General features: G+C 44.0%; 1 protein-coding gene across 5 annotated transcripts in view; it reads left to right on the forward strand.

The window, feature by feature from the left end:
* FHIT (fragile histidine triad diadenosine triphosphatase) overlaps window positions 1-25,990 on the forward strand; it is a 1,063,956-nt gene that overhangs the window by 915,988 nt on the left and 121,978 nt on the right. For all 5 annotated transcript variants that reach the window (XM_082210821.1, XM_082210826.1, XM_082210828.1 and 2 more), the window contains one exon: window positions 17,242-17,310. In XM_082210821.1, coding sequence (XP_082066947.1) covers window positions 17,242-17,310 — 69 coding nt within the window. The remainder of the gene's footprint in view (window positions 1-17,241; window positions 17,311-25,990) is intronic.

Genomic DNA, 25,990 nt, shown 5'->3' on the forward strand with positions numbered 1-25,990 from the left:
CCCACATACAACTTAAAAACTAGATTCCATCTCTTGGGCTTCCCTCGTCCCCTTTGTGGGTCCCACTGACAATCATTTCCTCCTGCATCTTTTATCACAATCCAAATCTTTTATCTCTCCATTGTATCCAAAATTTACCATAAAACTACAAGTGATATTCCAATCCTACTAATGATTTTTAACTGTTTGGGCTGGGTATTTGGGCTGGGTGTTCATCAGTATGCGGATTATACCCAGCTCTACCTCTCTTTCAAATCAGAACCAGTGAAGGCAGTGAAGGTCCTGTGTGAGTGCCTGGAGGCAGTTGGAAGGTGGATGGCAGCTAAGGGATTAAGGTTGAATCCTGACAAGACAGAAATACTTTTTTGAGGGGACAGGGGGTGGGTGGGTATGGAGGATTCCCTGGTCCTGAATTGGGTAACTGTGCCCCTGAAGGACCAGGTGCGCAGCCTGGGAGTCATTTTGGACTCACAGCTGTCCATGGAGGTGCAGATTAATTTAGTGTCCAGGGCAGCTGTCTAGCAGCTCCATCTGGTATGCAGGCTGAGGCCCCACCTGCCCGTGGACTGTCTCGCAAGAATAGTGCATGCTCTGGTTATTTGCCGCTTGGACTACTGCAGTGCGCTCTACGTGGGGCTACCTTTGAAGGTGACTCGGAAACTACAACTAATCCAGAATGCAGCAGCTAGACTGGTGACTGGGAGCGGCCGTCGAGACCATATAACACCGGTCTTGAAAGACCTACATTGGCTCCCAGTACATTTCCGAGTGCAATTCAAAGTGTTGGTGCTGACCTTTAAAGTCCTAAATGTCCTCAGCCCAGTATACCTGAAGGAGCATCTCCACCCCCATCGTTCGGCCTGGACACTGAGGTCCAGCTCCAAGGGCCTTCTGGCAGTTCCCTCACTGCGAGAAGCCAAGTTACAGGGGACCAGGCAGAGGGCCTTTTCAGTAGTGGCTCCTGCCCTGTGGAACACCCTCCCATCAAAGAAATGAACAACTATCTGACGTTTAGAAGACATCTGAAGGCAGCCCTGTTTAGGGAAGTTTTTAATGACTGATGTTTTAATGCATTTTTAATATTTTGTTGGAAGCCACCCAGAGTGGCTGGGGAAACCCAGTCAGACAGGTGGGGTATAAATAAATAAATAAATAAATAAATAAATAAATAAATAAATAAAAATAATTATTTCATCTTAGTCGTGTTTGACTCTCCGTGACCCCATGAACCAGAGCATGCCTTGGAGACTCTCACTTTCTTCTCAAAGCTTTTCCGTTTTTATGTCCATGGAGTTTTCTTGCCAAATACTGGAGTAGATTGCCAGTTCCTTCTCCAATTATTATTTTACAATGGTCCTTAAGATAAGTTATAAATTTCCCCCATTCCTTATTAAACTTTGGATCTTCCTGATTTCTGATTCTTCCGGTCATTTTAGCCCTTTCGGCATAGTCCATCAACTTGATCTGCCATTAGGAAGCCACTGTTGCACAACTGGCTTGTTTTTATTTTTACGAGATTGTACCTTCTGTAAGTGAATTCTGCGGGGCTTACTCCCAAGGAAGTAAGGTTAGAATTGCAGCCTGTATCGTGCCAAATGCATGGCGATTGTGCCGATGCTCTAATCAGCTTGTTGTTTAAGATGCATGGGTTCATACCTGCTCCTATGAAGCTTGGCTGGGGTCTTTGTTTGTGTTTCTCCAGTAGGCCTTTCCTACTCCCATCTCTTCTACTCAGGTGTTTGGCTGCAGGCATCCAAGGCCATCCGAGCTTGACTTGCCCAGCCAGCTGCACACATTTTGTGCCCTTTAATTAAGTTGTAGAGATTCAAAGGGATTTGGCTCCTGCCGCCTCATGCTTTCCTGCCCCCATGTTCCATTCGAAGGGTGGATGTTAAATCGTGCAGAAACAGAGCGTGACCTCACTCTCGTGTCACTTGATCTGGCAGTAGCTGTTTTTGTGTGTGCTACTCATTTGGAAAGATTGATTGTTGGTTAATTACATTAATGAACTCACCCGACATAGGACGCGGACCAAAAAAAAGCTCAGCAGCCTCCTAAACAGCCATTAAGAATAAGACATTTATCTTTTCACCTGACTGTTGCGACTTCCTGCCGGGTAGCAGGGCATACAAAATGTTAATTCTGAAGGTTAAATGACATTGGGAAATAATCATGAACTGCTTACCTTTCCTCACCTCCTGCCCAGATGGCTCTTAGCGAGGCAATCAAAGGGCATTTGGATGTAAGAGCTACTTGAAAGGTCTCCAGTAATATGAATCTGGTAGTTTCGGCTGGCACATGGTCACATCTATTGCAGCACAATTCCAGCTTTTCAGACCCAGTGTGGTTGAAATAACTCCTTTGTTAATAAAGGCTTATTTGCGTGATTTGTTGGAGATTGTGAAAATAAAGGGCTAAGTACACTGCTGGCTTGGGGGAAGCTTGCAAATGTGCTTGAGTTTTATAAGCCATTGCGGAGCTTAGTAACCGATCAAGAGCAATTGCAAGAAAACAAAAGGTTTGACGTTGGATAGTCCAACCAAGAGCTCAGGGCTAAGCTATATGCACATGTAGGGAGGTCTCCAGCTCAGTGCTAGAGCATCTGTCTTCCATACAGAAGGTTCCAGGTTCAATGTTGAGCAGCTCCAGGCAGGCCTGGGAATTGTCCCCTATCTGAAACCCTGGAGAGCTGTTGCCAATCAGTGGAGACAATACAAAACCAAGTAGGCCAATGGGTCAAGCTTAGTAGAAGGCAGCTTCCCGTCTTCCTATATAAGAGGAAGAGGTCCCAGTTCTTGGGGAGATGAAACAGTTCACATGCAATTGCTGTCTCCTGAAAGTAGCCCTACCCCTTGAACCAATTTTGCTAGCAATGCTGCCATGTTGTTTTGAGCAGAACTGGAAGGGGCTTGGATAAAGTTTTATATGCAGAACTTTTGATTCATTGGTTTGTGTACCTTCACTTGCCAGCTATAAGCCAATCAGTCCTGTGCTCTAGTACCTCCTCAATCCTTTGGTGTGGTAGCACTTACCCTTTGGGACTCCCTCCCATTTCATATCAGACAGGTGCCATCTCTATTGTCTATTTGGCATCTATTGAAGATCTTTTTCTTTTTTTAAAAAAATATTTTTTATTAATTTTTAACATATCATTTTCAACAATTGTTAAACATACTTTTACATCTTATACAAGTTTTTTTACTTCCATCAATCACATCTGAAAATTTTCCAATCCTTTCTCTTAATATACATTTCTTAATATACATTTCTTATTTTCACTATTACATTTAAATCTCATAACTAATGTCTCTCTTCTTTCTCTTCTTTGCAATATTTCATATATTTCTCCTTACAAAAGGTCTTGTAGTCCTACTAGCGTAATTTGTTGGTTACCGTTGCTCCTCAAATAATTTGTATATTTCTTCCAATCTTCTGTAAATCTCTGGTCCAACAGGTTTCAAATCCTTCCTGTCATTTTATCCAATTCTGCGTAGTCCATCGATTTTGCCTGCCATTCTTCTTTTGTCAGTATTTCTTCTTGCTTCCATTTCTGAGCCAACAATACTCTTGCTGCTGTTGTTGCACATAAGAACAATTTTACATCCTGTCTATTAATATCCTCGCCTATAATGCCAAGTGAAAATGCTTCTGTTTTTTTTAGAAATGTATATTTCAACATCTTTTTCATCTCATTATATATCATTTCCCAGAATACTGAAGATCTTTTTCAACTAGCCTTTAAGTGGAGACGTTCATTCCAATCAGTGTCTGTATGGGATTTGAAATTGTTTTTATTTTTTTTGCATCGGAAGTTGTTTTTAATTGGTTTTGTATATGGAAATTGTTTTTAATACTTTGTATTTAGGGAATTGTTGTTTCTTTGTATATACGGAATTGTTGTTTCTACATTTAGCTTTGTTTTTATTGTCGATGGGTTTATTGCAAAATCTGCTTTGGGGTTATTTTACGGGAAACAATTTGTAAGTGGAACAAAATGAATAAATAAATTTAGCTCCATGGAAATGCTGTTTTGAGCCTGAAACTGGGCTGTCCCTGTCATTGGGCAGAGCATGGCAACCACCTTAGACTTCAGTTGATTGGGAGTAGTGAGTTATAGGACAGAGCTTTGTATACTACACAGCCAGCCCTTTCCCCTTTAACTAGGGTTGGTCTTTGTGGAATGGGACTGCCATCTTGTCCTCAGGCAGCAAAATGTCTTGGATTAGCCCTACCAGCTAACAATTGGAAGACTGCATGATAAGAAGTTTTGTTGTTGGTTCACAAGATTCCTGACAATTGGACTAATTTGTGCCTTTGACAAGTCTTATAAATTCATGTTTGTGTATGTAGAGGTAGGGCTTTTGCGTGTGTAGGTCCCCAGGCCACCCCTCAAATAACTTCACACATAACATGTAATTTTAGTTTTGGTTTTTGGGCACTATTTTGGCCACAACTTTATTAAAATACAAAATCAGTGAGTGGTTGTTTAGACATTGGTTATGACTATCTGTCCCCCCGCCTGGGACAGAACTGACATCCCAAGGTCCGATCGGTAGCCAGTAGAAGAGAAAGTCAAACTTGGGGGTCATTTGAGCTAAGCGTCGGACCCACGCCGCTCACCCCAGCAGCTCCCCGAAAGCTTGCCTGCCCGGTCCTATAACAAGGATTCCCATAACAGGGATTGGACGGCCCTGGTCCCATAACAGGGATTGGACGAAATCATGGCAAGCCCCAGGATTCCTTTAACGGAATTCCTTTCAGCGCAATAGGAGGGGCAGGCCCAGCCTGACCCCTCCACCACCAGCATATTATAACCAATGCCTAACCGCAACCTTACAAGATGTGACGAATTGCTGAGTAGTAGGCAAAAACCAAATGGCACAGCCAATCACCAAATGGCAAAATTCCTACTAGGCCCCTGCTCCAAAGCAGACGACCCCATGACAGGCAAAGCAAGGTCAACCGGAAAGAGGGCGGGCGGGCGGGTGATCCGATGCACTCTGCAAAGAGAAAGACAAACCAGAGTGCACCAATATTTAAAGACTATGGTCCCACCCACCCAATTTGCAACATACAATTTGCCCCAGCAACCCAGTTACCCAATCATGATGCCAGGCAACAACTATTAACCTGCCTGGCAACAAGAGGCCTGGCCTGGTAGCCCACAAAGCAACACGTGCTCTCATTTATTGGAGAACACGCTTTTTCCCATCCAGAGCTCACTGGAGCTCAGCTCTGTCACCTCTCAGGTTGGCATCACTGCCATTCTAAGAGAACAAGAGAGAAGTTCATGGTGAACTCCATCACCTCTTTTTCTAGAAAAATAGCACTGTGTAGAGGGATAATAATAATAATAATAATAATAATAATAATAATAATAATACATTTTATTTATACCCCGCCCTCCCCAGCCAGAGCTGGGCTCAGGGCTGCTAACACTAGTAAAACTGCAATAAAAATATAATAAGGAAAAAACAAAACCAATTTAAAATACAGGTTAAAATACAATGCAGTCTCATTTTAAAAGTAGCCCATAGATCAAAACCATAAGGGGAGGGAAACATAAGGGTTAGACTGAGTCCAAACCAAAGGCCAGGCAGAACAGCTCTGTCTTGCAGGCCCTGCGGAATCATGTCAAGTCCCACAGGGCCCTGGTCTCTTGCGACAGAGCGTTCCACCAAGCACTGAAAAGGCCCTGGCCCTAGTTGAGACCAATCTAACCACCTTGTGACCTGGGACCTCCAAAATGTTGTCATTTGTAGACCTTAAGGCCCTCCGCAGGGCAAAACAGGAGAGGCAGTACCGTAGGTGTGTGGGTTCTAGGCTGCATAGGGCTTTAAAGGTCAAAACCAGCAACTTAAACCTGACCCTGTACTCCACCGAGAGCCAGTGCAGTTGGTAAAGCACTGGGTGAATGTAATGGATTTAGGGGTTGCTCGTGCGTAAGTTGCCACCACTGCTGGCAAGGTTACCTGGTTAAACCCTTTCTGACTGAACAGCCTCCAGCATCGTGACTGTCTCAGTCGCTGGCAGAATCCGTCAGTGGGTGTTTCTTGAACCTTTTCCAGCATAAAAGTTGTTTGACGCCAAGTCTCCTCCTACTCTCCCTGCGCGGAGGTCTTCTGTACCCGTACTCTCTCCGCTGGTCTCTGGCGAGGAGTCTTGGAGCCTCCTCTCCGATTCCCCCATCTGCCCCCCTTCTCCACTGGTGTTACGCTGATTTCCTTCCCCAGCAGATGGGCTGCCTCTCTCCCTACTGGGACCCTCTCCGGCATCCCTCTGGAGCCTTCCCTCCGCCTCTAGCTCCGATGGCAGTTCCCTGACAATGAATGTGATCCCTGAGTCAAATGTTCCCATGTTAGCACAAATGTCATCAAAACAGCAACACAAGGGGTGGGTAAATCCGTCATTTCCTGTTTCCCTCAGATTCTCATTTTCCCAGTCTCCACATTTCTACACCAGCTGCCTTTCCCCCCCTTCTTAACATGTTCATGAAAATTCATCAACATATTTTTCCTGATGTACACATTTTTTTGTATGTGATTTCGCCTAATGCACACGTTTTCCCTCTTGGGACACCTTCTGAGGGTCACACATCATTGGTGGGCAAAGCCAGAGGCAAAAATTGACAAAGTGACAAATGTAATTTTTATACAGTGGTACCTCGGGTTAAGTACCTAATTCGTTCCGGAGGTCCGTACTTAACCTGAAACTGTTCTTAACCTGAAGCACCACTTCAGCTAATGGGGGCCTCCTGCTGCTGCCGTGCCACCGGAGCACAATTTCTTTTCTCATCCTAAAGCAAAGTTCTATTTCTGGGTTAGCGGAGTCTGTAACCTGAAGTGTATGCAACCTGAAGCGTATGTAACCCGAGGTACCACTGTATTCGTACAACAGGCTTCTTTCTACACACACTCACACATCTTTCTCTTTCCTCCATCCAGACAACCTAAATGCATGGTCAGAGCTCAGTGACACCTTCCAAGCAGGTAAATGCAGCCAGGAGGCAAGGCAGGGCCAGGGAGAGGTGTGGCTTGGGGAAAATTTGGGAAAATTTTGAGGGCCAGGTTGAGAGCCCCGAAGGGCTGTATTTGGCCCCCAGGCCCAAGGTTCCCCACCCCTGTGGTAGATCACAAGGAAATACATCTGCCCTCTTTATCAACCCTTCTTATAGAAACGGCCTTTATGGTTTCCCTCTAGGCCTGTCCTGCTCCTTCGCAACTTCTTCACAAAGGTCTTGTTTCTTGTCCCTTCATCCTCTCCAACGCTTTCCCGCCCCCACAACCTTTCCAATTAGTTTTAAAATCCCTGGCCGTTATTCAATTGATTGTGTTGAGGGGATGGAAGCTTCTGAAATATATCTTCCACCACACGAGGCAGGAGAATAGAATTTTCTTACTCTTTATCCCTGACCTTTCGCTGGTCTCTCATCTTTCTCATATCCTCCAGGTCTCTGAAGTGAAAAAAAGAAAAAGAAAAAAGCAGAGGGCCAAAGTGATAATTAGCCAGCACTTTTGCTGTAATTACTGTGTTAGCATCTCTGGAGGGACATGAAAGAGAGCACTGTCCCTTTAACAGGACGATTTGATAATCCTCTTAACAATTCTCACTTTTGGGGGGGAAGGGTGGATGGGTTTTTTTTTGGGGGGGGATAATATTTCACAGGAATTTTAACTTTGTGAAATGTGCCTAAAGGGAGGCTTAAGCAATAATGCAAAGATTATGGAAATGACTCTCATTTGAGCATGAAGCAAGGACCCGGCAAAAAGCCACAGACGGCTTCAGAACAACGTCACCCCCATTAGGAGCACCGTTCAAATGTTTATTCATCGAGCGGTAAATGTTTATTGTAATGCGCTTTATTGGGACATAAATTAAAGAAGCGTGATTACGGGCAGAGAGAACGTTAGAGCAGTGTTTGTTTACCAAGGCAGAAGGTGAGGATGGGAGCAGGCTGGGAAAGGAAGAGGGCTGGGCTATTGGTACCTGTGATTTGGCAGGTGTAGGATTGAAGGGAGGAAGCGTTTGCAAAGTGATGAGCACCCCGTCTCTAGATCTCTTTATGCATTTCACCAAGACCAGCAAAATGTGGTCGTAATGATGGCCTGTAGCTGAGCACAGCCTCATCTAAGGACAGACAGATCAATCTAAATCCATCCCCTTTCATTTTCACCGGCACTCAATCTTTGCCGGGTCCGCGACTATATAATAAAATTTGCGTTGCGTTCTGCCGGCACTCAATCATAGGTCCATTTTGTTCAGAAAGAATGCCTTAAAAGCTCGCGTTTCAACTGTACCCCTTATTATATGCATTACTGGGCATGTTTCTGTATGCATTTCCCCAATGGCTGTGTTTTCCGGGGCTTTTCAGTGTGCTTTCCTCATAAAAAATATGCATTTGATGTGCCTTTTAACCCTAAAAGAGTGTTTTCGTGCGCTCTGTTTTTGCACACTGAAAGTGCATTGCAAAATCCGGAGAAGTGTGGAAATTAAAAGTGGAGGCAACTCTTCCTCTTGGTCCTCCTTTTACAATGCTCCCAATAGGGTCTGATTGTTGTGAGGCACAATTTCCTAATAATAATTGTAATAAATAATAATAATAATAATAATAATAATAATAATAATAATAATACATTTTTACTTATACCCCACACTCCCCAGCCAAGACCGGGCTCAGGGCGGCTAACACCAAATATAAAAACAATTGATTGAAATACAGCTTTAAAAAACAAGATCAAAATACAACATTAAAACATTAAAATGCAGCCTCATTTCAGTGGAAACTCAATCAAAAACTTTTTGGGGGATAAAAATGTCAAGTCTTCGCCAAGGCTAACTATCCATACTGGTCAGAGAAGCCAGGGAAAAGCCAGGGAAGTCCCCAAATAGGAGTTCCAACAGAAGGAAAAAGGAAAAAAGAAAGAAGGGGAGGGAATCAAATTGATTCCAAGCCCAAAGCCAGGCGGAACAACTCTGTCTTACAGGCCCTGCGGAAAGAAATCAGATCCTGCAGGGCCCTGGTCTCATGAGACAGAGCGTTCCACCATGCCGGAGCCAGTGTTGAAAAGGCCCTGGCTCTGGTTGAGGCTAACCTGACTTCCTTAGGGCCCGGGACCTCTAGGGTGTTGCTATTTATGGACCTTAAGGTCCTCTGTCAGGCATATTGGGAGAGGCGGTCCCGTAGGTACGAGGGTCCTAGGCCGTGAATGCCTTTAAAAGTCCTAGTGTTTCCTGTTCCTGGGGCTCAGGAAGGTGTCTGGCTGTGCCAACTGCTGATTCCAGGATAGGATTAGACCCAACATAAATTCCCCAGTGGAGCATGGTTGACCCTCTCCCCTTCCATGCTCTATGCTCTGTGTGTGGAGAACACTTTGCAGCTCCTTGACTTAAGCTGAACTTGTCAACATACTGTTGATGATACTTCTATATATTCTTAAGTGGGTGCAGATTAATTCCTATTAACGATTGTGATCCCTGTAGAACTGCATTAAGCCACATCCCTCATAGGGATCAGGAATCCCCTAACAGAACTAGTGGAGTCATATAATCAGGAATAACAAATGGATGTGCTATGAGATACAGGGAGTACCAAATTACCCTATTTGTCATGTTAATATTCACACTCTCCACCTCAAAGCATTTGTCATCCTCTCTGAAGAAGCTTCTTACTCTGTGGATTTCTCCTTTTGGTCTTGCTCCTATAAAATCCACTGCCTCAGATAATTTGACAAAGCAAGATGGTGGTGATGGGCAAGGCCAGTCAACATTTGCTACTGAACTTCCATAGGGTGCTGTGAAAGCCCTTAGGGCTGAGGAGTGAGGTGCAAATGCTTTAAATAAATAAATGCAGGTACCTGAGCTGTATTAACTCTCACCACAGACAGACCCATAGAAATGAGGCATCTTTTATACAAGCTACCTCTTTGATGCAGGTCACTGGTAGAGCCCATGTTTTGCTTGTACCAGATTCCATCCTAGTTTCAATACAGTGGTACCTCGGGTTAAGAACTTAATTCGTTCTGGAGGTCCGTTCTTAACCTGAAACTGTTCTTAACCTGAGGTACCACTTTAGCTAATGGGGCCTCCCGCTGCCACTGCGCTGCCACCGCACGATTTCTGTTCTCATCCTGAAGCAAAGTTCTTAACCTGAGGTACTATTTCTGGGTTAGCAGAGTCTGTAACCTGAAGCGTCTGTAACCCGAGGTACCACTGTATGTGGCAACTCTAGATAAATGATCTCAGGTTGCAAGCCTGGGCGAACTCTGTGCAGCTTGTCTTGAATAACATATATGGGCTGCATTTCTTTAGCTTTCCCTATAAGCTATGTTGTTTCACCACAGTGCGTATTATAGCTTTTGGCAGAAGGCGAACTGCTGTGGAACGGAAACAGTGCTTCATGTGACAAATGCAGGATGGAGTGGGGAAAATGATGCCTTCTTACACCCCTACCCAAGGCAGTGTGATGTAGTGGTTAGAGTGTTGGACTAAGACCTGGGAGGCCAGTCAGAAAGACCTTTTCTGCCTCAAATGAGCTACCCCTCAGACCAGACACCTCCTTCCCACTTCTCAAATGGGAGAAAGAGATCCTGTGGCAACAGTCTGGAACGGAGAGATCTTTAAGAGGACAGCAATCTAACATTTGATTGTTTTATCATGGCACTATATAAAAAGGTAAAGGTACCCCTGACCATTAGGTCCAGTCGTAACCGATTCTGGGATTGCGGCGCTCATCTCGCTTTATTGGCCAAGGGAGCCGGCATACAGCTTCCGGGTCAGGTGGCCAGCATGACTAAGCCGCTTCTGGCGAACCAGAGCAGAGCACGGAAACGCCGTTTACCTTCCCACCGAAGCGGTACCTATTTATCTACTTGTACTTTGATGTGCTTTCGAACTACTAGGTGAGCAGGAGCAGGGACCGAGCAACGGGAGCTCACCCCGGCGCAGGGATTCGAACCGCCGACCTTCTGATCAGCAAGTCCTAGGCTCTGTGGTTTAACCCAGTGTGGTGTAGTGGTTAAGAGCGGTAGTCACGTAATCTGGGAAACCGGGTTCGCGTCTCCGCTCCTCCACATGCAGCTGCTGGGTGACCTTGGACCAGTCACACTTCTGTGAAGTCTCTCAGCCCCACTCACCTCACAGAGTGTTTGTTGTGGGGGAGGAAGGGAAAGGAGAATGTTAGCCGCTTTGAGACTCCTGAAGGGGAGTGAAAGGCGGGATATCAAATCCAAACTCCTCCTCCTCCTCTTCTTCTTCTTCTTCTTCTTCTTCTTCTTCTTCTTCTTCCCCATAGCAATCAAAGTGGGATATTGTGAGATGCATGAGCATTACATGTTATTTGCTTCTGTGTCAGTCATCGGCTGGGAGCCCCCTCCCCACCCCGAGTTCCTGGAGAAAGACCCTTGAATGAAAACCTATAAAAGCAGAGCAAAATTTAGCTGGAGAGACTGGCAATTGCTTCCTCTTTGGGCAAGGCTGTCATGCATTGAATTGGGTGTGTGTGATTATGTGCCTTTCCACAAATGGACCTTGCTGGATGGGAAAGAATTGGAATATGGATAAAGTCCCCTCCTTAATAGGTTTGCCAAATGGGGAGGCAAATTATAAAGTGGCAGTAGAAAGTTTGCCTTTCCCAGATGTTTGTCTCTGCGTGGCACCCATAGCTCCACTCTGCTGCTTTCGCCCTGAGTTTCCTCCTGAAAGCAAAAGAAAAAAGGGAACCACTTGAGATGTAATTGCCTCTCGCTGTGACCGCTTGTTTCTATTACACAAACAGTAGGGAGAATTCGGCTTATTATATACGTTCTGTTCATAACCTTAAAAAGCAAGGAACAAACAAAAGCAAACCCCAGGATCCCTGCAATCAAATACCTGCTGTTTATAGTGATGGAGGGTACACTGATTCAAAAACAGATGGGGCAGGGGAATATCGCACCGAACCCCATTAGTGGTTTGAAAAGAATAGATGGATTTTGTTACACCGCATTGCATTCTATAAAAGCCTAATATGAATAGTAAAGGTGAGCAAACCATGGAAATGTCCTCGCAGGTTCTTAGTGGTCCATATGCCAAGGTAAATGTTTTGCCATATAAGCAGTAAAAATTGGCAGAATGTTTTCATTGCTCGTTTTAGTGCCACCCACGGGGAGACATCTTGAGCCAACAAAATGTTATTATTACCTGCTGCATAAATTAGTATATTCCATGCCTCTTATCTCCATAAGGTTAAGCCTAAGGCTTTTTGCAGTGTTTTTGTTGATGGCTGTATATGCTGGATCCGGCATTGTGTGTGTACGTGTGCATGTGTGCACAAGCATGCTTTTTTAAATACACATGTGCACACGGAACATTCCCCAGATGTGGAGTTGCAATACAATTACTGCAAAGAGAAAATATGATTCTTCTTGCATAAATTAGGCAAGTTAAATAAATATCTGCTAAATTTATTCTGGAGATTCTATTTTGTGTAATTTATTCTGTTCTTTAGGTGGAAGGTCAAAACACTATACAGGGCACTATTTGTGTGTGGGGGTTTGGGGGGGAGCTTAATTCAAATTTCAGTACAAATACAGGTTTATACTTATATTAAAAGACGACAGGAAGATTTTTATAAAGAGCATTTTATGGTTTAGCACAGCAGCTTGTAACATTCTGAATGCTGAACAAAAAATTTCGAGCTGAACTCGAATTGAAACCTATGATATATAAATTTTATGTATGTATGTAAGGACAGTGATACCTTGGGTTACATACGCTTCAGGTTACATACGCTTCAGGTTACAGACTCCGCTAACCCAGAAATAGTGCTTCAGGTTAAAAACTTTGCTTCAGGATGAGAACAGAAATCGTGCTCCGGCGGCGCGGCAGCAGCAGGAGGCTCCATTAGCTAAAGTGGTGCTTCAGGTTAAGAACAGTTTCAGGTTAAGTACGGACTTCCGAAACGAATTAAGTACTTAACCCGAGGCACCACCTTAAGTAAGTAAATAAATAAAATTGTCAGCTGAATGTGAAGAGAGGAACATGAACTGGAATTAGCTCCTCTCTTTTTTTAGAGAAGTTGAACTTTCTCAGTTTTCAGAGTTTCAGAGTTTATACCATCAGAATAGTTGGTGGCAGATGTGTCAGACACTCCAAGCAATGTTGCATGTTTCCTTGTGAGGAATATGGATTTGAAAGCAGGATTCACTACAGCTTCATGTGCTAGAGAGGAAGGTCCATTGAGGTCCAATCAACCAACCCACCACAATACAGGAAGGAAATGGGGCTTATCTCTAGTTTGTCTAAAAATGGAGCAGGGAAGGGGGTCAGGTGCAAACTATGGAGAATGCGAGTACATAGGAGCCGTATCCAACAAAGTCATTTTGTTGGCGCACAGACGTCTGCCTGCACAACAGGGCATCCTCTCCTTCTCCTCTCCCTGTGCACCACCTGTGCCATCTCAAATTGGTCCTGGGGAATTCCCTCAAAGCCCCCACCCACCCACCCCCATCCCGGGTTGCAGGGAAAGGTAAAGTCCCATTGTGCAGGTAGAGTCCATTGTGTTAACATGCCGACTTCATTGAGTACAACTTTCAGGTTGAAGGCTAGATGCCAAACATCTGAGAGAGGAATATGCAATCTGTGATGATGAGGTATGAGTGCTATATGAGTGGAAACACATCCTCAGAAATTGCCCAGGATCTCGAGTTCAACAGTTGACAAAGTGTTGAACGTGGCATCAAATTTAAAATGGCCGACAAGATGATCTTGGAAAGTTACCTCGGGCCAAGGAATGCGAAATGGAGCTCAAATTTCCTATTGGGAGTTTCACATGTGACTAACGTTGCATTCCTGTGTGCAGTTAAGCTACTTGAATCCCTTTGGCTTCAACATCATGGCTGCCACTTAAACACTGTGCAGTGTGGCAGCCTAACTACCAGTAAAAATGCACCATTTTGATATGAACAGGACAAATTGCAGACTGAGCCTTGTGGCTCTCCATGTGTCACTGAACCACAGCTTCCATTATCCTTGGCCATTTGCCATGCTAACAGAGGCTTATGGGAGTTATAGTTCAGCGACATCCGAAGAGCACCACAAGTTAGCCACTGAAGTTTCCCTTGGAAATTTCCAGTTCTGCCGGCACTTTTACACCATCTTTGTATCGTCTATTTTTCTTCAAGAAACCCTTAATTTCCTAGTAAGTGTGTAGATGAGGGCCCAGTGGTACCAAAGAGTGTTTTTAAGCTTGCGTTGTGGTTTTGAGCAATATATCATCAGGGCAATGATGCTGGGATGATGTATTGCACTAATACCTCATAAGAGCACTATCGCGCTCGTGATATATTAGTATAATACACTATCAGAACACTATCTCTGATGTATTACTCAAAAGAACCATTTTTAACCGAAAAGGAAGGAGAGGAGAGCTTCTTAGCTCCCACCAGAAACTATGGACAGCAACAATAAAGGGAAGAAATAATAAATTGTTGGGTCCTCGGCCTGTAAGGTATCTCGAAAGAGCCAGGAGAGTTGTTTAGAGCACTCAGCGCTATTCTAGCTTTAAATTCCTTCTGATGAAGTGGACTATAGTCACCCAAAACTTATAAAATAATGAATTTGTTAGTCTTAGAGATGGCACAAGACTATTTATTTAATTACATGTACTGTATTTCAGCTCCCTTTATTTCGTCCTATTTATGAATCACTTCCTGTAAGAGACCAGGGAGCAATCTATTTATTTTGTATGCCACCTTTCAACTGAATATCAAGGGGAGGTTTGCAGCATAAAAATACAAAATGAAAACACAAAATACATAATAACACAAAAACAAACCAACACCCCCCTCCCAAAAACCCACATATTTTAAAGGCCATAAAATGTAAATCTTCACAAGGCCTGCTAACAGAGACAGATTTTTGAAGAGACATTTATGGGGAGAACATTCAATGAGCTGCTCCAGAAAAGGCCAGTTCTTGTGTTGTGTTGCCACCCTCCAGACTGTTAGTTTCTGTTTCCTCAATGAGCAGCTGCTGCAAGTCACAGGACTGTGTTTACATTCCAGAGTCCAGATACTGTTGGATTCTCACGGGAAAGGGAGACGGGATGTGACGTTACTGGTTTCCTGTTTCCTTTGTTCTTTCCTTTGTTTAGTTGCTCTCTGTTTCTCATAGAGAGGAGATGTATATTTCTTTGCTCTCTGCATAGCTTAGTAATAAAGTATAGCAATGTAGCCCATACCTATCTCATCCTTCCGCTGTGGTGTTGTTTTAATGCTCTGCTGGGCTCAAAGGAAGATGAGCCATATCAGCTCGGACGACCGGAGCGGAAATTCAATACAGACCTCTCATGGAGGAGGGCCTCAGAGAATGATCTCAGGGTCCAAATAGATTCATATGAATAGAGGTGGTACTTGAGGTATTGTGGTCCTGAACCTTTTAAGGCTTTATAGGGCAAAACCATCACTTTGAATTGGGCCCGGAAACTAATTAGCAGCCATTGCAGTTGGCCCAGGATTGGTGTAATATGTTCACCGTCTTGCCTCATTGAGTAACCTGGCTGCTGAACGCTGCTAAATTCTGCTGCTGAAGTCTCCGGACCATCTTCAGAGGTTGCCTCACTTATTACACATAGCAGTAATCTAACCTAGAGGTTACCAGAGCACAGATGGCAAAAGTTAGGTTATCCGTCTCCAGATAGGGGCACAGCTGGGCCACCAGCCAAAGCTGACAGGAGGCACTCGGCACCACTGAAGCCACTTGAGCCTCAAGCAACAGCAAAGGAACAAGAAGTACCCCCAGGCTATGCAACCCCATCAAGAGCAGTCAACCTCCCATCCATCCTATCTAGAGAGCCATCCACAAACAGTACCTCAGTCTTATCATCATTGAGCCTCAGTTTCTTGGCTCTTATCCATTCCATTACCAAGGCAAGACAACGTCCACAGCCTCACTTGCAGATGTAAAGGAGAAGCAGAGCTATGTGTCACCAACATATTGCTGACAACATACTCCAAACCTATGGATAACCCCACTCTGCAGTTTCATAAAACAATTTTGTATATAAAAACAGTTGAATGAAAGTTCTGCTAACTCACTCACCTCAATATTCTCCCCACTGCCTCAAACATCTGTCTTGCAGCAAATTTTTCAGGAGTTTCACGCACACATGCACAGATGCACTTCTTCCAAATGTGCAGGAAGACCAGAATGGTCACCCCTACTGAATTTCAGATGTTGAGGGAAAATAGATGAAGTCTTCATCTCCCTACTTATGAATTCCCAGAGATTTTGGCTGGCTGCTATTGGAAGCTGTGCCGAATGAGGTAGATTGTTGCTTATTTCAGCTTTTAAAGGTAAAGGTACCCCTGCCCGTACGGGCCAGTCTTGACAGACTCATCTCACTCTATAGGCCGGGAGCCAGCACTGTCCGCAGATACTTCCGGGTCCCGTGGCCAGCGTGACTAAGCTGCTCTGGCGAACCGGCACCAGAGCAGCACATGGAAACACCGTTTACCTTCCCGCTATACAGCGGTACCTATTTATCTACTTGCACTTAAGGGTGCTTTCGAACTGCTAGGTTGGCAGGCGCTGGGACCGAACGACGGGAGCGCACCCCGCCGCAGGGATTCGAACCGCCGACCATGCAATCGGCAAGTCCTAGGCGCTGAGGCTTTTACCCACAGCGCCACCCGTGTCCCTATTTCAGCTTTTACCCTCCAGCAATTTTGGACTGCATGCTGGCTGAGCGCTGATGGGAATTGTAGTCTTCACCAGCTGAAGCACACCAGGTTTGGAAGGGCCCATCTATTCTTAAGTTCTTAGAGCCTCCTTAAGCTCTAGTCCACCCTGTACTATATACCGTATGCTGTCCTCCTTCCTTAAATATGTTTGTAGACATCCAGGTTGAGAAATGGGTTACACTTGTCACTCTCAAAGACTTGACAGTCAGTTGTGTGATATCTTGTCATTTCAAATAGATGTGAAAGTTAGATTGACATATCCTAATAATTCCACAGAGCTTCTCAACTTTCTCACATGTACTGTGGAGTTTCTCTCTCCTTTCTGATCCTTCTCTTTTCTCCCCCCGAGGACTCCTTGCAAGGAGTTAAAGAACAGGTTCACTGCTTTCTACAGAAAAAAAAACTGAATGCCATAGGAGTCACTGTTTAATAAAGGAATCACAGTGAATATATCTGTCTGTTTCGACCAGAAGCTGATGATCAACATTCATTTGTGTGTTTGATTTTGTTTCAATTTTTGCAGCATGTCCATGTTCATGTACTTCCAAGGAAGGCTGGAGACTTCAGCAGAAATGATGACATCTATCATGAGGTATGTCTAAGCTTAAATATTTGAATATTACCATTTGAATATTAAAGTGGTTTTTGAATGTACCATATTTTCATTACAAAACATAGAGGAGGTTGAGCTATTGATTTTCAAAGGTGTCTGGTTGCAACCTTGTGGCCTACATGTTGAAATGGATACTTGTTGCTAAGTATGAAGCACAAAGGGAATGCAATGTTGATCCGTTGTGTTGAAATTTTTTTGGGGTGTGTGTGTGAAAAAGAGGGGATTTTCATAAAGCTGTTTCCTGAAAACTCTCCAACCTGTACATTTTAAATCCTAGTTTGCTCCACCCCCCCCCCCGTGTTTTGTTGTGCGGCGTGAGACTGTGGTGGAATCAGTCTTCATTTTTTCCTAAATGTGGTTTTCCCTATCGTGCAGTTAATCTGATTTGGCTATGAGATCTAAGAGGGTCAGATAGGCTTTGCACTTTAAGTCCTAGGAACAATTGTCCCTGCATAATCATTTCACACTTTGGTGACTCTGGATCTAAAATTAGGGATGACCATCTGTAGATAACTGAACTGTAGTCATGGTCTACGGTGCAACTTTTCGCTCACAAGATTTCATACAAACTGTGCCCCATTGCTAATCCATGCACATTCTGGAAAGGCAAAAGATGGCTGCTGACCTTACTCTTTCCTTAAGAGAGGACCTTCAACCGACCCATAAACCCACACATGTGCCATGGCTGACCTTATATCTCAAATGTTTCCTACCTATGAAGTTTCTCCTGTTTGGCAATTACTCCTTTATTATAAAGCCAGCTACCCACGAAGGATTCACATTGCATATCAGAATGCCTAGCTGTGTATCTGAACAAATAAATGTTTCTTCCAAGGATATTGAAACGGATCAATCCTGGTCTACACAAACTATCGGGAGCAACGCAAACACCATGACGGTTTTGCGGTCAGAATGGATCACGGCATTAAAGAAGGCCAAGTACAAACCCAAGGCCGAATGTCATTACTATTGCTGAGCTTTCTCGCATTATACATGGAAGAAAAGCTCATCTCTTTCCAAGTATGAATTATTCAGTGTAAAACTTTTAAACCGGCAATGGTATTCAGCATGCGACGTCCTCCTCTTCCCTTCTGACATTCAGAGACACAGCAAGAAAATCACTTAGGGAAAGATATTTTGACTTAGCGATCTCATTCAGTGCATTATGCTAAATCATTTTGGCAGCACAGGAATACCTATTAGGAATCATTTTCAATTTTGGGGGGATGGAGGAAGTGGCTGGCCATGAGACTTAGCAGCTTTCCGGCTTCGATTTCAGTCAAGCTGAACTGGTGAACAGAAGCGCATTCATAAGCTGATTTACTACTGAATCTTGGCTTTCATAATGTTACGGCTTTGTAAAAAAAGACAGAGATTTGTAGACTATCAATACTAAGGCTACTGAACCTTCACTGAAGACATGCAAATATGCCCACAAGCTGTTTCTCAAATCGCTTGGAGCGAAGAAAGGATGGTATCACTTTGGGAAGACTTCTTTAAGACATAGTCAATACTTTTGTTATTGTTGACGATGTTAAACAAAGAGGGATATACGGATATAACGAGTCCATTTTAAGTCACCATGCATTGTTTTCATATGGTGTTCCATAAACTTACTCGAGTGAGATCTTTGTTGAACTTCTACAGCGGACCTTGCATCTGGGCTCTCTTGTTAGTTTCTCTCTGAAAAGGATATCACATCTTTTTAATTTTTTTTAAGAAAGAAACTCGACTCCACATTTCATATCATTCTGAACAGAAGGATATATCCAATTGTGTGTCTTTCCTCATGAAAGGCTCTTTAGTCAAGGCTTCTGTGAAGAAAAGGGAGAAGAAGGTGATTTTTGTGATTCCCCCCTTTCTCCAACAACCTGGACTTTGCAATTTTTCAAGAGGCTGTGAACACACTATACCTTTCAAGCACATTTGAAATGAATTCTTTCCCTCAAAGAATTCCGGGCACTTTACCCCTCACAGAGTTACAAATCCCAGTAACTCTTAACAAACTGCAGTAACCAGAATTATTTGAGGGAAACGAGGCGCTTCAAATGTGCTTTATAAGTCTAGTGTATACACAACCACAGCATTCCAAAGTGTCTCCCAACCTCCTGGGGCAGACTTTGATCAAGGAGTGCAGAGCAAAGGGAGAATCACATAAAAATTAGCTTCCTTCCTCCTTCTGGAAACTTCCACTGGATTAAAGAGCCTTCCTTGGGCAGAGGGAAACCAGTTGGATACAACCCGGAGATCTTATATAAAGTTTGAGTTAAAAAAGAGAGAGAGAGAAAGTTTAGAAACCGATTTCTATGGGAAGGCATGCATACATAAATTTAAAAGAAAGCTAGATGCTTGTGGGATCCAAATAAATCTGTTCCACAATGATGTAAGCTGTTCCCACCTTAATCCAGAATTCTGTGTGGTAGTTACATCCAGGGTCATGTGCAAATGGACCTCTTGGAAGTCTCCACTGTATTTGTGAGCAAAGAAATAGGCGCGGGGGGGGGGGGACTATTTCACTAAATTCCTCCCAACAGTTTCTCAGCGATAGGATTCCTTGTTGGTAGGGGCAGTAGCAGTTTCTTTCTTAAGTTGACGCTGTTGTTGCTGCATATGTGAGAATCAGAGACTGTGTGGGCAGCCTGGCTGCCATTTTGCATTCTTCACAACATCCTGGACTGAGTATCATTCCAGGACAGCAGAGGACAGAGGAGATGGGTTATGTGGGGTGGAGTGGAGGTGTTTGCTGCAGATAAATGGTCGAGAATATCTGGAGAAAATCCTGTCCCCTTTTTTTTTTTTTACCAAGGAGTGTGAAGAAAGAAAAGAAAAATCTCAGACATGTTCTCAGCAAACCACAGCAACCCACGTCTCCAGAGGAATTCTGGCTCAGCTCTACATCTTTCACTTTAGGGAACTCGCCTGCTTGCTTTAGCTTTATCATCTCAATTGTGTCAAACCATTTCCATGAGAATCCTGTTTCTGCCTGAGTGTGATTCATTTCCATGTTATTATCATTTCTATTCATTAATAGTACTTCCATTCATATGCTTAAAAACAACAACCCAACAGCTGATTTTTGTAGTTTTGGATCCTGTACTCTGGGGAGCGTTCCCGAAACACATATTTCCCGTTACTGCGGTTGACTCAGGTCATCTTAGGGTTACTGTATAAGTGCTATAAGTGGAAGTTGTTTCTCTCCAATGCCTGTGGATTCTCCCAGCGAATCTGAAGAATTTTTCACCTGATTGTGCAGCCGTGCTTCCTTTCTGAGGCTATTGCTGCCTAGAAGCCCTCTGTAAATCTCTCTCGTCTTCCATTCTTCGCCATGCCTCATTTTTTAAAATATATATTTTAAAAAAAACCAGGGCATAGCTATACATATTCATCCGATGGCCCCTTCCACAGCTCGTGTGCACATGAAAGGAAGCAGAAACCTTATATTTTCAGACGGAGGTGTTCGGTGCAGAAAAGGGTTCAAAAGCTCATCTGCTTCTCTGAGCTGTATCCAAATTATGTGTGCTGCCTGAATCTGAAAATGGAATCAGCTGGAAATGTGCCTTTTTGATGAGATGCTTTGTGAGCTCTTGCAGGCCTAAGCTGTAAATACGGTGAGATGATCCTTTCGCACAGTATTTTGCCACTGCCTGAATTGGTAATGTATTGGGAACTTCATATCCTGGTACTTTCGAATATATTGGTGTCATAACAGTATCCGGTATTTTAATGCACTTTGGAGATGGATTCTACTTTCGGAGAGAGTGCCCATCAGCTTCTCAGTGGGCCATGAGCATCATCTTGCTGTGCTGTGGCAGCAGGATCCGTGAGAAGCCTTACTGGGAGCATAGCAGTAATGTGCCTTCTGCCATGCCCCTTATTTGTAGCCAGCTGCCATCATTCTGCACAGGCATGTGCAACATTCTTTATATTCATCTATTGAAATCTTTCTAACCTGTGCGAGATCATCTTAGCAAAGGCTACAATAACAAAAGAAGCCCGGAACACCTAAAGTTGTAAAACATAACAATCCATAATAGACATTGTTCAGCATCCAATCTTAAATACCCAGCACCAGGAAACAGAAAATCGTCTACTTATGAGCAAAGCTCAACATGTCCCAGATTCCTGTGTGAACAACCAGGGTTCAACTGGGTGCCATTCAGCTTAAATGTTGAGCACTAGCAAACAGCACAAAGATATCACATGCTTGTGAACTGCCGTCAACATGGCCCAAATGCCAGAGCAAGAAGCCAAGTTTTAAGTTGATGCTGAAAAATAGCCAATCTCGGTGCCCCAGAGCAGAAGGTGTTCCATAACCATTTTTGGACAGGCTGTATTTCAGGGGTTAGAGCATCTGCTTTAGAAATGCAGAAGGTTCCCGATTCAAACCCTTGCATCTTCAGGTGTGGCTGGGAGTCAGGGCTTTTTATCAGCCGGAACTCTCCAGAGCTCAGTTCCTGCACCTCTCGAGTGGGTGCCATTGTCGTTATAAGAGAATGAGGGAGGCATTCATGGTGAGTTCCAGCACTTCTTTTTCTTGAAAAATAGCACCGCTGGGAGAAACCCCACTCTGAAAACCTGGAGAACCTCTTCCAGTCCGTGTAGACAATACTGAACTAAATTGATCAATTGTATGACTTGGTATTAGGCAGTTTCCTAACCAGGACAGGCTCTCCCCCATGTCTCCACCTAATACACATCACCCTGAACGCAGAGGAAAAATCCCACCAGCAGCAGCTATCGTATCCTAATTTTCAAGTAGGAAGCTTTCATATACCGTATTTTTTGCTCTATAAGACTCACTTTTTCCCTCCTAAAAAGTAAGGGGAAATGTGTGTGCGTCTTATGGAGCGAATGCAGGCTGCGCAGCTATCCCAGAAGCCAGAACAGCAAGAGGGATTGCTGCTTTCTCTGAGCAGAGATCCTTCTTGCTGTTCTGGCTTCTGAGATTCAGAATATTTTTTTTCTTGTTTTCCTCCGCCAAAAACTAGGTGCGTCTTGTGGTCTGGTGCGTCTTATAGAGCGAAAAATATGGTATTTCAGGAGAAGGACTGCGGATATTTCTGAAGAGTCAGTGATATCAAATGATATTGGTTACAGAACAAAATAATAAAAAAACCTCCTTCCAGTAGCAGCTTAGAGACCAACTAAGTTTCTTATTGGTATTGGTTACAGAGTCACTCATGGAAGGAGGCAGTTTTGGGTTCCTTGGGTTTATCTGTCCTCCCCACTCCATCTTCTATGGAGGTCTCTGTAGGCCAGGCTTCCTTAGAGGCCTCTTCCAGAGACAGAAACAAATGAGGGTCTCCATGAGTCTCAGGATTTCCCAGGATGACATCAATGCCGTCACCAAATCTGGTTCCTGGACCATGACGCACCACCTCTATTAAGTGGGCAGGCCATTGCTAACACCGAGTGTTCAGCAGACAGTGCTGATTGCTTGAAGATACTGTGTAAAAAAAGAGAGAGAGGCCTATTTGAAGGTGGTCTTTGAGGGAGAAGAGCCATTCCCTTCAGATAGCGTGCTCTCTTCCTCCCCCATTTCCAGAGCAAAGGAGATAAAGGAGACTTCAGAGAACAGATAATCCACGAATCCCTTTCTTTTAGTAAAGCTTGGACCAGTGACTGTACAAAAGGCCAATGGATTAAATAATTGGGGAACTCAGACCTCGCCGCCATTAGTAATAGCTGCTGGAGCTGAGAGGGTGAGATAATTGTAAGAGAGCAGCTATAAAGGACCCGATCACAGGAAATTAAAATGAATCAGCTATATAAGTCACAGCTGTTTCTAAATTGCCAGTGATTCCCCCCACCCGCAAAAAAGGAAAAAAAAGACTCCCTGCCTATTATTTTTCTGTTAAACTAATTATTTTGTATTGATTTTCTTCTGAGGGGAAAAATTGCCAAACATGACCCAGAGTACAGTATGCTACGCTTCGGTGTCCTGTAACTTTGCAAATGTGAAGCTGCCGCTGTGGGCTGGGAAATGGGAAATGGCAAGGACTTCTGAGGCTCATGTGACATTTGCTGCAGGAGGAAGCTGCCTTATACTGAACCCATTTAAGCTCAGTATTATCTACACTGACTGGCAGCATCTCTCCCAGATTCGAGGCAGGTTTCTATTGTCAGTAATACACAGATAAAATCAGCAAATATTTAAAAAGAGGGTGGGCAGGAGGAGTGGACAGGGGCTGCCTGGTTGGAGTCAGCCAGACTCTGACGGGGGGAGGAGGAAAGAGAAGGGGAGTCAGGAGCGAAGGGGAGATGGGGGAAAGCGGGGGAATAAAAGGGGCAGGAGAGGAGGACAAGAAGGTGGTTGAACCTAGAGCAGAAAATCCCAGAAGCATCTCTCAGGTAAAAAATCAAAACCAAACCATAATTAGGGAAGCTTTTAATGTTTAACAGATTACTGTATTTTAATACTTTGTTGGAAGCCGCCAGCCAGATGAGCGGCGTATAAATAAATTGTTGTTGTTGTTGTTGTTATAAATGAGGAGGTAGAGGAGGGAGTGAGAGAGAGACAGAAAGAGACAGAGGAGAGAAAAGGGGAGCAAGCAAGCGAGGCAGAGAAAGGAGGAGGGGAGGCTGGCAGCAAAGCGGGACAAGATGAGAACAGGTGGAAAAACTCCAGACAGGAAGTGGCGGCAGCAGTGGCTCAAAGCTTTCAGAATAGCTGACCTGGCGGCTGGCAAAAGTGCTCTCGTGCTCGGATTCTGCTTGTGGGTTTTCCCCTGGCATCTGGTTCGCCACTGCGAGAGCAGGATAGCGAACTAGGTGAGCCATTGGCCTGATGCAGAAGGCTGTCCTTATGTCTGCTGAAGTGGGGGAATTTGTTCTGCATGTATTTCAACGAGCTACTTTGCTTGTATTTATATAAGCGGTTGACTGGGCTTCAGGAAACTCCAGCCAACATCTGTCTCAAGAAGCATTTTACCGAAGAAGTCCTTAAGCTCCAGAACAATCTCAGGCACAGGCAAAGCGAAAGAGCCCCCCCCCCCCCGACCCTGCCAGCATTAATCCCTTTATCAGCAATTTGTCTTTGGTCAGTGGTGACTTGTTGCTAACTTCTTTGCCAATGAACCTCTGTCAAGGACACAAAAGTGCAAAACTGCCCTACCAGCCAAACTAAGTAAACAAGCCTGTCGTGGGTGCCAGCCAGCTCCTTTGCAGCAAAGTGCAAAGGCGTTTTGTCTCCACAAAGAGGAAAGCATAACTGTAAGCAATCACTTAAGGGCCAACTTTTTTTGCATGTTTTGGAGGAAAAGGTTTGTCAGAAGCACTCTCTGGGCCAGCTAGCCAAAGCCAGCCAGCCAGCCAGCCAGCCAGCCAGCCAAGGATTCGAGGAGCGCAGTGCAACGGCAAAAGCACTGATGGAGATGAAAAAGGAACAGATGGGCTGGAGGGCAATTAGATGGCAGGGCGGTATGTAAAATGCCAAGCAAGCTCTACCTTTGCAGGCAAACCAGAGGTGTAAAGGGCAGGCACACAACTGCAAAGCATATAGCATTTAATAATAGAAAGCTTTCCTCTATGCTTCTCGAGCTGATTTGCTTTGCTTTGCTACTCCAGGCGAAAAATGAAAGGCAGTGTTTTGGTTGACAGTGCAGCCAGCAGTAGATGAAGTCACACCCAACCACATTTGGGCAGGCGATGGCATCATCACCAAGGGCCACTGAGAGCAATGGCATTAAGAGTAAGAGAATGATTTCAACAGTTGTGCTGGGGTGGGGTGGGAAAATAACCCCGGGCAGCGAAGGTGATTTGCCAACACTCTTTAAAAGGCTATTGAAAAACAAGTGTGTAGAATCAGATTATTATTATTATGACAATTATCTCGACTGGGTGTTGTTACTTCTGGTTTATGCAGTTGTTTTAAATAGTGAAATCTAATGGTTCGAAATATTTTTGAATTTGCAATTTGTGTATATGACAAAGAGCACATGTGTGTACGGATTCATACATCGGTGTCCACTGAAGATGAGCTTTTGCATACCCTCTAACATTTCTCTGCTGAAAATAGGTACGTCCCATTCCATAGTGACAATTTTACTATTTATATCCAACACAGCTTCCTGAGTTGCCCAGCCACTCTGGGCAGATTCCAACATATGTAAAAACATAACAAAACATCAAACATTTTTTTAAAAAACCCTTCCCTATACAGGATTGCCTTCAGATGGTTTGGGGGTCGGATAACACCATACCCTCCAACATTTCTCCAGTGAAAATAGGGACATCCTAAGGAAAAGCGGGACATTCTGGGATCAAATCAGAAACCGGGACAGCTTCTCTAAATCAGGGATGTCCCTGGTAAATAGGGATACTTGGGGGGTCTGCTTTTGGTCAAAATGTGATTGGATTGGCTGTATCAGGGTAAGATATTTTAGCTGCAGTTTACATTTGCATTGGTATTATAAATTGGTATTACCAAATCAGTGGTATATCATTTTAATTTTTCCAGTCCCAATATATTTATTACATGGTGAAGTGGGCACTGACTACAGATGCATAAGGCATACTCTGTTTTTGTTACAATATCCCCCCCCATTATTATTATTATTATTATATAGGATCATTTCATTGATTTCACCTGATCACAGCCTCCCAGGGGCAGTAAAATCAACTTGCGGTTGATGTGAACGGGATGCCCTAACAACCATTT

The sequence above is a fragment of the Podarcis vaucheri genome (genome assembly GCF_965113315.1).
Source record: "Podarcis vaucheri genome assembly, chromosome: 2".
NCBI lineage: Eukaryota > Metazoa > Chordata > Lepidosauria > Squamata > Lacertidae > Podarcis > Podarcis vaucheri.